Raw genomic sequence first — 12294 nt, forward strand, 5'->3', positions numbered from 1 at the left:
TGCTTTAGGGAAAATGAGTTAGTGTATATGAAATGTTAAGGCTGGGCACATAATAAATTCTGTATCAGCATTAGCCAGCATCATTTCTTTTTTCCATTTCATTAAGGCAAGGTCTTTAGCTCAGCCTGGTCTCAACTTCCTTATGTAGCTGAGGATGACCTTGAATTCCTGATCCCCTGTCTCCATCCTAGGAAATGGAATTATAGAGATGTACTACCCGGCATGTTTAATATATCGCTGGAGGTTGAGCCCAAGGCCTTGCACAAGCTAAACAAACACTACCAATTGAGCTACATTTCCAAAAGGCTAAAAAAGAAATCCTCCCATCACTCTGTCACATCCAGCTTCAAAACATGTAGTTTATAAATTATTTGAAATGCATATTTTATAACATTTTAATGAAATATTTATATTAAATCCATATAAGCTATTAATATGTTTTAATTGACATATAATTGCAATTATATTATGGGGTATACTGTGGTGTTTCAGTACATTGGAACAAGATGTAATGGTCAGATCAGGGCAACTTTCACACACACACACACACACACACACACACCTTCCTGAAAGTAGAATTGGGATTTCACAGCCACTCTCAACCACACAGTGAGTTCCAGGACAGCCTTAATTACATGTGACTCTGTTTCAAAAAGACTACATAATTTCTTCATATTGGGAAGTCATCTTGTGAGCTATTTTAAGAATTCACTCCAATTCATCAACTATTGTTACTCTATTTTGTTCCTATAGTGTAATCGATCCTCTGTCAATTCCCATCTCCACAAATCAAACTCCCTTTCCAGTGCCCCCAACCCTGTCCAGGTTTTGGCAAACACTACTTCCTACTCCTTTGGGATCAGCCCCACCTCCATATACAAGTGAGAGCGTGTTGTGTTGTCTTTCTGCCCTTAATTTATTTTCCTCTGTGTGAGGAAGCTGAGTGGGAATTTCTCGCATGGCTTTGGAATTAAGAATAAGCAACTTGATACCGTCAGTTATGTACCAGCATCTTCTAGGTACTCTCACATCTCTGGGCCTCAAAACCATCTGCCTCATAGTTTTCTCGCCTAAGAGTTAATATTGTAATGTCTTCTCTAAAACTCAGATCATCATTTTAAGAAAACCAAAAATAATGCCTTCCTTCTAATGCATAGCTTGAGACTGGGTTTTGCATGACACCCTCTGGCCCCTCTCCCTTGCTTTGGTTAGTGACAGGTGGCATTACCCAAAATAAATTGTCCTCCCTCAGAGCCCCCTGATGTGAAGACAGTGAAACCGGCCCCAGCCTGGAGCTCTCACAGGCTTTCTGGAACTATCTGTTTCGAGTGGGTGACTCCAGAAGCCAATGGGAGAGCCATTTCTCCCTCAGGAGTTAGGTAGGGATAAAGCCAGTGAGAAGTTGTGGGACAAATGATGCAGGTCATACCATGTTACAGTGTCACTGTGCAGGGCTGGCAGCTCTGACCTAACCTGCATCAAGGTAGAAGATGGTGTGCATATAGTGAATGGCAGTTGGGTGGTGCCACTGGGTGGCCAAGGTGAATTATGAGCAGAGGATGCTTTGTCTCATGTGATAGTTAAAAAACAAAAGCAGGTGTGATGGTGTATTTCTATAATCCCAGCCAGAGAGTGGCAGGGGCAGGCCAGAGGATCCTCCTGCCAGAGATAATCCAAATATAGCATCAAACTCCAGGTTCAGAAAAGATACCCTATCTCAAAATGTATGATGAGGCCAATGATGTGTTTTAGCTTTCTGTACAAGTCTGATGACCAGAGTTCAATTTCCAGGCCCCACATGGTTGACAGAAAGAACTGACTGATGCAGGTTGTCCTCTGACATCCGCACGTGCACACCTACCCCACCCCCAATCAATCTTTTGTTTTCTTTTTGGTTTTTGAGACATAGCCCTGGTTGGCCTGGAACTCACTATGTAGACTAGGCTGGCTTCAAACTCACAGAGAGTTGCCAGCTTCTGCTTTCTAAGTGTTAGGATTAAAGGAAGTTATGTGCCATCATACCCAGGGATTTTATTATTATTATTACTAAAAACAATATGGTAAAGAGTGATAGAAGAAATCTGATATCAACATCTGGCCTTCAAGTGTACACACAGACACACAGGCAGGCAGACACACACACAGCAAAGACAGACGGCATGCAAACAAACATTCCCCATTGTCTTGTACCAAAAGCTGAAAAAAAATGGTCATACACACCCCAGCTCTCAGGCAAAATACACCCTCAACAAAGACTCTGATAGCTCTAAATACTGCCTCCGTCAGAGCTATGTTACAAAATGAACATTTCCCCATTTCCCATATGGCCTTTTTGAGAAGGGATTAAAAGAAATATGAGGAAGAGGTAAGACAAAGGAAGGGAAATGAGATGGCAGCGCAAACATGCGCTTGAGTTAGAATAAAAGGCTAGAAAGCTGTGCTGTGAGCAGCACATACCATTTCCCTGAGTGCTGCTGAATGTAGGCTGTGCAACATCTTTAGGAGGTGTCATTAGCACTTGGCACATTGTGCAGGCGGAACTCTATGGCAACCACCCAGTCCTCTGTCTCCTTCAGATGACATGCCAAACTGCTGATTTAAAAAACTGACAAAGGGTTGCCTTCTCACACAGAGGGCCCAGATAAGGGCTTTTGCGACTTTTCAGCCGGAAGTCCTAGTGTTCCTGAGCAGGAATGACCGGGAGCCTTGAGCTCTCAGTACCACTGTGAAGACTGACATCGGAACCATGGCTCCCTGCTCAACAACAGCATCACTGTACTGCTTCTGACTGTAGGTGTAGAGTCCACGACACAGCACGTGCATGCCGGCGAGGGACACCTGCCCCTCTTTACCTCCTTCTCTATTGTGTCTTCTCAGTGATAGCTGGAGTTCACACTTTTCATTTAAATAGTTGTTGCTGTTTTCTGAGACAGGGTTGCAGGTAGCCCAGGCTTGCCTTAGATTCTCTGTGTAACCAATGATGATCTTAAAGCTCCCATCTCTGTGTGCCACCAAGCCCAGCTCTAGGTGTTTGTCATGATTAGTTGGAATGTAGCCAGTGGTTTTTTCTTCACTGCATTTTGATTTCATGTTTCTGGAGACTGAATCCAGGGCCCCGTTGCTAGGAAAGTACTCTACCACTGACCTAAAGCCCAGCCCCCGTGATGCAATCTGAGGGGAAAACCTCTGTCATTGAAAAGCCTTGACATGAGCCAACTGTGGCCAGGCATGGTAGTGCCCATGTTTGACTCTGGCACTTGGAAGGCAGAGGCAGGAAGATCTCTATGAGTTCACGTGCTGAGTTATAGAGCAAGCTCCAGGATAGCCAGGGCTACATAGAGTAGCATCTCTGGAAGGGTGGCGAAGGGTTTCTTTTGTTTTACAAAACTGCTCTACAAATGCACAGTCATTACAAAGAGTGAACCAGAATTGTGTGCACAAGTTAATATGTCATCCTCCCCCCACCCCCGCCACAGGGTTACCTGGAGCCACAGGAAGTCCAGGGGAAAGGGGAGAGAAGGGAGATGCTGGTGAACTGGGCTCTCCTGGAAATGAGGGCCCACCAGGGCAGAAAGGTGAAAAGGGAGACAAGGGAGATGTGTCCAACGACGTGCTTCTCACAGGTAGGCTGCCTGCCGCAGGGTCTCGACACCAGGGCATAAAGACCTACCTGCCTCGTCCAATCCAGGGGCTGTTCTGATGGCTTTGATCTTTCTGGCCCTCTTCTCCGGAGCATGTTCTGGGATGCTTTCTTCCCTGGTTTGTTTGAGGCAAGGTCTTCTGTATCCCAGGCTAGCCTGGAACCCCGCTGTGTAGCAGAGACTGACCTTGCCTTGTCCTCCTGCCCCCACCTCCTGAGTGTTGGGACTATAGCGGGGTACGCTTGCCCATGTGGACAAGTGTGAGTCCGGTATCCAGCATAAGGAATTTAACTATTACCCTGGTTGGCAGGGTGTGGTAGCTTCTGCCTGAAATCCCAATCGTGGGGAGGCTGAGGCAGCATGGTTGCTTCAAGTGTGACTGCTTGGTAAGACAAGGTGAGTGGAGGCAGAGTTGAACTAGGCTCATGGCTGTTCCGCTACACTCAGAAGTGCTCCCTCTAGCTGGCTCAAGAAGGAGAATGGGAGGGGCAGGGTAAGGGGGTGAAGTAGGGCAAGGGGGAGGAGGAAGGTGAGGAAGTAGAGGAAGAGGAGGGAGAGGAAAAGAACCTTCAGGGTTCTAAAGAATCAGAACTGGGGTCTCCTGGCACCACAGTAACCGAGGCCAGGCTCTGCTAAGAGACACTGGAGCTGGGATCCTGCTCTGTCACTTGTCACCTACACCACCACTCCCTAGCAGAACTCTCCTGGGAAGATCCCATTCCCACCCCACTGAGGGACTTGGAAGAATGAAGGAAGATTGCTAAGACTCTTGGCACAGACCCTGCATAGAATGGGTCGTCAGGACCTACTATGGTAGCTCCATTTCTAGGAAGGGATGCACGCAGTGGTACTCCAGAGCTTATCTTTCCCTAATGGGAAACTGTCACTCTTTTTTATATCAGTTTCTCCCCTTCCTTCTCTCTAGGTGCCAAAGGTGACCAAGGCCCGCCTGGTCCCCCTGGACCCCCCGGGCCTCCGGGCCCTCCTGGAACCAGAAGATCCAAAGGCCCACGGCAGCCAAACATGTTCAACAACCAGTGTCCAGGTCACTGAGCCCTGGCCCCAAGAAACCCACTCCTTACCCTAATGATATCTCTTCCAGACTGCCAGGCTTTGAAAGAGGGAGAATTTGTCCTAATGGGAGTCCTCCCTGCAACAGGGGCATGAGGACTATGACAGGCCAGCCCTGGACCTACCGCCCCTCCCCTCCCTGCCCTCCCAGCACTTACCTCCATGCCATTCTTTCTTCTTGGCCGTATAAACCTCTCCCCATCCCTGGAGCAGTGTTTTATTTGGTTTGTTTTTAATTACAGTTACAACTGAAGAACACGGTGTCACTAGGTCATCTGAGCGCAGCATCATGAGGGCTAGGCTGTTAACAGTGGCAAGCTCCTGAGAGAGTGAAATGCTGGAAGACAGTGGAGTAGTCCAATTGCTTAATTCCCTGCAGGGAGTAATTAGAGCATTTCCATCACTGTCAGTAGTGTGTGTGCTGGGGGAAGCTGAACCCAGAGCCCCACGCCCACCACGTCTTAGCTATACCTGCAGTTCTCCACCACTTAGTGAGTGGGAGATCATATCGCCAGCCACGGTGCTGTCCTTAGTTCTTCTGATCCCCATGACTCTCCTAGAAGGCTGGCATCCTTATGTCTGGCTTACAGATGGGAAATAGACACCTAAGGAACTACCCAGCCCAGTTCAGTTCAAAAGTTCCCTAGAAGCAAAGGATCACAATAATGGAAAATATTTCTACAGCAGATTTCAAACTTGAATGATTACCCACAATGACTTACCTATCTTAAACCAGGAGGGATAATTTGAGCTGTCATTTCAGCAACAGATATGCAGGAGGACCCTGACCTGGATTCTCTTTGACTTTTTCCAAACAATTGCATTGTTTGAAATAGTGTTCTTTCTAGATGTTTTCAGGGAATGAACCCAGATACCGGAGGGGATCTGCTGGGAAGCTTACGTCTTGGGATTGCTAAAAAATCAAGCAAGCAAGGAGCATGGTGGAAATGTTATAATAGATATATTTGGGACTTTGTGAGGAAGTGGAGGTCATAGATATTAACCTTTAATATAACCCCATTGTGACGACAGCTTCTGTTTCGACTGTTGCCATTTTAGGTGAGGCGTGTGTCGCACCAAATGACGACACCTTGGTGGGGAAAGAGGATGAGAAAGTAAATGGACGCCATTCTCCACAAACAGGTACAAACCCTGGGTACCCTAGGCTGGGTGTGCCTTCATGCTAGTGTGCTTCACCAGTCTCGGCAGGACCTAGATTCAAGCCTCAGCACCACACACAAGAATTGCTTGGAAATTCATAACTGGATGCCTTGACTGTCATAATTGTTAGGTAAGTAACTTCCTCTTCTTCTAACAGAATCCATGATCGCTTCCATTGGAAACCCAGCCCGTATACTAAAAGTTAGAGAGACTTTTGGGACTTGGATAAGAGAGTCTGCTAACAAGAGTGATGAGCGCATCTGGGTGACAGAACATTTTTCAGGTACTTCCCTCCAGAGATGGTCCAACTGGTGCTGTAACACCTACCTTCAGGTTTATCCCATACCTGTGTTCCAAGGTCCCCACTAGCATTGATATAAGACTCTATTTTAGAAAGCACAACTAAATAGGAAGAACACTTTCCTATTTGGGATGTGCTGATTGCCAGCTTTGTAGCTCGGTCCTAGGGACACGACTGCTATAGTGTAAACTATCGAGTTTTAACATGATAGCTGGAAGGAAACCAATAGTATGACAGGTTTTATCAACCAAACCACAACGTGGAAGTGATATAAGAGACAAATTATGCCACACAAAGTACTAATCATCTGCCTCTGAGATGCGGTGTCTTCATGGTGATATGGCCTGACAAATTCTGTGTGCACTAATTGCTCTCTGAGTTTGATGCCATCCTATGAGAGTACTTCTGGCCACGTTTCTCACATATTTGTTGGACAGAGCCTAAGAGGGAAGGCAAAGAACCATCTCACAGTCTCCCCCATGTCTGAACTTAGGCCCAGTTGTACTGTTCTCAAATGCTGTGGTTGAAGTGTCCAGTGGTATTAACAGTGGCCTTGTTCCAGAAGGATCTGACGGGATATACTGGCTGACAAAAAGCTAAGAGCTGCTTCTTGATTTTATCACCACTAACTCAACAGTGCAATAATAGCCTTCATCTCCCAAGCTGAGGGTTTGGGCCTCAAAGGAAAAGAGAAATGCTAATAGAAGCAGCAGTGATCTTAGTGGACAGCAAAGGGTGGGAAGCCACAAGCAGTAGCTGTACAGGTGTGTGTTCCCGGGGTAGGTTTGCGCTGCCTGGTTTTTATACATACATAGAGTGTGGCAGGTGGGACAGGACACAAGTTCTCTCAGTAGCCTGGCTTTTCACGGGACGGTAGGACTGTGGTTGCTGCTGGGTAAAGGTAACAGCTTCCCCCGCTTCCTTCCCTCCTGCAGGAATCATGGTGAAGGAGTTCAAAGACCTGCCAGCTCTTCTCAATAGCAGCTTCACCCTCATCCGCCTCCCATATTACTTCCATGGCTGTGGGCATGCAGTTTACAACAACTCTCTCTACTACCACAAGGGGGGCTCCAACACTATAGTGAGGTGAGCCCCCTGGTCCTCCATGCCTTGCAGTGACTCCTTAAGGGTCTCCTACGGCACCCATTGTGTGTTGCCTTCTGCAGTTGTTTAGATGTGTTAGATCTTTATGTATCTAAGTAGGCCAATCAGGGTTCGTTCCCTAAAGAAATGGCAGAATACGGTGAAGGAGCCTGGGGTCTGCATCTGTTGCTGATGGGGACCTATGAGAAGATGAGAAGTGGGGAGAAGGAGACACGGAGTGTGGCATCTCACATCCTTTGAGATAGGAAGCGAGCAGAGTTGGAGCCCTTCTAGCACAAGGGGCCATTCTCTGACATCAGAGGGCTCACTTTCTCTTGAGACAAGTTATGTTGTTAAAATTCTTTCCCTGGGAGGGACATAAACAACATCTATCCCTCCTCTGAAGTTCCAATGGCAAACAGAAGTGTGATTCTGCCCTAGTTCAGTCTGGGGAGCCAATGAGTTATTATGCTTACTTACAGAACAATGGGTGAGTTGCTTATCCTCAGCAACATGGGTAACCTTAAAGCAGCCACACTAGAAAGTCTACACCTAGCATGGATGATGGCTGCCCCCTCCCCTAGTCCTTCCTCTAGCCCCTCCCCAAGGCCCCAAGACCACATGCAATTAGGGCAGAATTGCATACAACTGGTTGGGAGGAGTGATTGGATATTCAGGTGAGGGACCCATGACCCTCCCTAGTCCTTCCATCTATGACAGAAAGTTGGAAGTCATCACACCCAGCTATAATGACCTTTTACAAGCAGGCCCAACCAGTTTGGTGTGGAGGATAGCCAAGACAGCAAATGTTCCTCCTTGCCTCCCTCTCCTACCATCTCTTCTCCGGTCATCTTGGTTACCCATTTGGAACAAACTCTCTGGTACTAGTAGAAGAGGAAAGAGTTCACCTGCTCAGATTCCTTACCAGACCCATGGGTGCCTGGTGTCTGTTTAACCCTAGCTCTCGGCTATCAGGCTACCAGGGCTACTGGGCCCACAGTTGTTGGAGTGGGGGAGTTCTGGTGTAGAGGCCGAGGAATGAGAAATGGACTCTTTAAAAATGGGGTGTTAGTAGAACACACCTAAAATTGGATCTGGAGTTTTTATTTTAGAAGCATGGGTTAAACCCACGGACTCTAGAGCCCCTCTCTCCTTTCTGCTTTTTATATTGTGAGAAAGATTTTTCCTTAGGGAAATGTAAATAACCTACCCCCTCCTTACAGAGCACTAGTGTGCAGAAGGGGGGTCCCACTAAAGCTCAACTTGGGGAACCAGTGAACTTATTGGGCATGCCTTTTAAGCTCAAGTGACTCCCCAAACAGTCAGACCATCACCCTTCACAGATAGAACCCCTGCCCCAAGGCAGCGGACTTCCTTAGACCATAAGGGCACATGCAGCTAGGGCAGAACTGCAGACAAATAGCCACAGTCTCAGGCAAGGATTCTGCAACCCTTCTGATCCCCCATGACCTAGGAAGTATAGCATGAATTCTAATTGTTCTTAATAAGAACCCAGAGACAGATATTGGGGTTAAACCTGAAGATCAGAAAAGCAAAGCAGCCACTAGAGAGTTCTCACCTCTACCAACGCTCAGACCAAAGGGCTCAGACTGCATCTCCAGACCACACTGCTCCTCAGACTGCACTGAGCTCCTGTCTCCTCCCACTTTATATTTCTCTCTAGGGCTGGGATTAAAGGCGTGGGATCCCAAGTGCTGAGATCACCTTTGTGTGAGCTCTGTTTCTCATTTAGACAGATTCAATCTCGTGTAGCCCAGGGTGGCCTTGAACTCACAGAGATCCATCTGCCTCGGTCTCACAAGAGCTGGGGATTAAAGGTATGAGCCACCACTGCCTGGCCTCTATGGCTAACTAGTGTGGCTAGCTTTGCACTCTGATCTCCAAACAAGTTTTACTTGTTAGATCATAAACAAAGTGTCACCACAAGGAAGGAATGTGTCCAAAGTCAACAAGCCCAGTCGAAGGGTTCAAGGTTATGCAGAAGACAGCTGCTAAGCTCAGAGCACAGCGGTCATCTACAACAGACTGGCCAAGTTGCCTAGGCTGCTCTTAAATTCTCTGTGTGGGCCAGGAAGACCTTGAACTTAGCTGTTATAGACCCTAGAGAAAGTAACAAGTATAAGGCCAAATAAGAATTCTTTATTTAGGCTTGTGACCAAGAAGTGACACCTAACACAAAGAACTCTCCTCCCTGAGCAAGGCAGGATAGGGTTTATTAAAAAAAAAAAAAAAAACACACACACACACAATTACATCATACCAGAGGTGGGCAGAGGGTCAACTTTTCAAAGGTTTCAGTTCAGTGGGTTTATGTTGTAAAACAAAGGGCCTCCCAAGGCATACAAGAATGTCCTGCTCAGCAGGATGTACCCGACAGGGGCTGGGGAGCAGTGACTTGAAATGCAAGATGGATTTAGCTGAAACCAGGACAAAAATGGTCACATTGGAGCATTTCACTTAACAATCCTCCCAGGTACTTGACATTATAGTCCTGTAGCACCACCAGCCTTGGGTGAGCTGACTGGGTAGGGAACCCACTGCAAGCCTAGGCTAGATCTGCATCAAGCTGCAAGCCTTTGAGGGGCAGGACTGAGTCAAAGGGGGCTGTTTCTGTGGGGGAGACACCTCGCCCACCCCCATGGGGCTAGAGAGCAGTAGAGTATTCCAGCTGGTACTGGAGTCCTTCCCATGTACTGGCTCTTTTCAGGCTGCTTTCCAGCCTAATTCAGGTTTTCTAGTCTGTTTCTGTTTGCCCTGCTTTCAAAATGCCTATCACAGTCACATAAGCCTTGCTTTCTGCAGTCTGCTGCTCAATGGTGCCCTCTGGTGTTTTCTTTTAGCCTAATAGCCTAGGTAAACTTACCCCCACCACTCCCACCCTGATTAGGTAGTGCTTGAATCATAATTCACTTTTTTGATACTATTGTGGCTTGGAGCCTGCGAAATCAGACCCCAGATGCTAAGGGACATGGAATTTCATGCAGTGGTTGTCTTCATAGCCTTTGCTACATCTTTTGTCAGCTGGTGACTTTTCTCTTAATTCAAAATTTATATGTATGTATGTATATGTATACACACACACACACACACAGATATATATATATATCTGTGTGTGTGTGTGTGTGTGTGTGTGTGTGTGTGTGTGTATATATATATATATATATATATATATATATATATATATATATATATCTTTTGGGAGTTTTAAAGCCCAATTTAGAGGCTAGATATGTATCTCGGTTGAGAGAGTGTCTGAAGCTCTGAGTTTGATCTCCAGCACTATAAAACCTAGGCTTTTTGGTGCTGCTAGCACTTGGGTGGAGGCAGGAGGATTAGGTGTTCAAGGCCATCCTCAGCTACATTGCTAATCTGAGGATTGTCCATAACCACACTACTGTCTCCTTTGCTTCTGATAGCACAGGCTCATGACTGGCCTTCATATCCTTGCTGCCCAGAACACCATTGAAGGGCAAGTACAAGAGAAGTTGCCTGGAGCTTCTCAGCAACAGGAAAACAAACAAACAACAAACCCCACCAGTCCTGTTCGCTCAGTTTTTTTTAATTTATTTTATATAACCAAGTCCATTTAAATGAAAACAAACATAGACAATATTTGGGAATTTGGGCGTCGTTCTTTCCAAACTACTTCCTGCTGGTAAGGGGCACTGTCATGGGGGATTCGAAGAAGATGCAAAAATCTTGGCTGTAGTCTGTAAGGCTGCTTTGTCCAGCTGTTTTGAATGTAGGATCACCTGGTACTCTGTTTCAGGCTGTCTGGCTTGATCAAACCACATTAGTCTGGAAGGAATCCACAGCTTTTCATTTTCTGTGGAAACAAAAATAGAAATCCTTTTCCCCAGTAACTTGTCCTTGAACTTCAATTTTGGAGTCAAAGCATTTTTGCTGCTCAGTTTTATAGGAGCCTAACAAACGACCGTGCTCACAACACAGCTACCCCATCTAACTCGTTTTTTTTAAAAAACACGTTTCAGATTTGAATTTGGCAAAGAGACACCCCAAACCCTGAAGCTTGAGAATGCTTTGTATTTTGATCGAAAATACCTCTTTGCAAACTCCAAGACTTACTTCAACATAGCTGTGGACGAGAAGGGCGTCTGGGTTATCTACGGGTCAAGTGTGGATGGCTCAAGCATCCTGGTAGCACAGCTGGATGAGAGGACATTCTCTGTGTTGAAACACATCAATACCACATACCCTAAATCCAAGGCTGGCAACGCCTTCATTGCTCAAGGGATCCTCTACGTCACAGACACCAAAGATACGAGGGTCACATTTGCCTTTGATCTGTTAGGAGGGAAACAGATTGATGTGAACTTTGATCTCAGAATGTCCCCCTCTGTTCTTGCCATGTTATCATACAACATGAGGGATCAGCATTTATATTCATGGGAAGATGGCCACTTGATGCTTTATCCTGTGTTGTTTGCAGCAGCAGCATCAAGCCAGCGCTAGGCTGCCCCCTGTTTCTTCCTTACACTCCACATGTTTCTTGGGCTGTTCCAGCCCAGCAGAAAGCTTGTCTGTAAACAATATCCAGGTCCTTGGATCACAACCCTGTGCCACAGGCACTTGTGCAATCAGTGAGTCCTCTTCAAACCAGGTTGCTCAGATGGCTACAAATTGGAAATGGAAATGGCTGAGGTCTCATGATTCCTCCTCAAACTCAGCAAGTTGGCACTCTTCCTTAGTTTCCCCATTGGTAATATGAAACATCTGAGCATGTTGATAACAATGTCCTCTATTTGAATGAAACTCTGTGATTCTTTGCTGGTTATATATTAGATTGCTTTCCTTCCTCCCCCTCGTCTTCTTCTTCGCCTCCTCCTTCTCCACCTCCTTCTCCTTCTTCTTCTCATGTAAACAAGTTCTCTGCAGCTTGAGGGATGAACACATCTGTAATGACTTACATTTGGTATCTAGAGTAGGCACATTGGCTCTTAAGGCATCTGAGGTACCGTGTTTTCCATAATTTGTTATTCTTCTCTGAATGTGCAC

At 46.3% G+C, this 12294-nt stretch overlaps 1 protein-coding gene across 1 annotated transcript in view; it reads left to right on the plus strand.

The window, feature by feature from the left end:
* The window catches only part of Gldn (gliomedin), a 43858-nt gene extending 31807 nt beyond the window's left edge, over window positions 1-12051 (plus strand). The window contains exons 5-10 of the mRNA XM_051197490.1: window positions 3477-3623; window positions 4567-4686; window positions 5772-5855; window positions 6031-6156; window positions 7110-7260; window positions 11271-12051. Of these exons, the coding sequence (XP_051053447.1) occupies window positions 3477-3623; window positions 4567-4686; window positions 5772-5855; window positions 6031-6156; window positions 7110-7260; window positions 11271-11751 (1109 nt within the window). The 3' untranslated portion in view covers window positions 11752-12051. The remainder of the gene's footprint in view (window positions 1-3476; window positions 3624-4566; window positions 4687-5771; window positions 5856-6030; window positions 6157-7109; window positions 7261-11270) is intronic.
* The last annotated feature ends 243 nt before the right edge of the window (window positions 12052-12294 follow it).

The sequence above is a fragment of the Phodopus roborovskii genome, unplaced genomic scaffold, assembly GCF_943737965.1.
Source record: "Phodopus roborovskii unplaced genomic scaffold, PHOROB, whole genome shotgun sequence".
NCBI classification, from domain to species: Eukaryota; Metazoa; Chordata; class Mammalia; order Rodentia; family Cricetidae; genus Phodopus; species Phodopus roborovskii.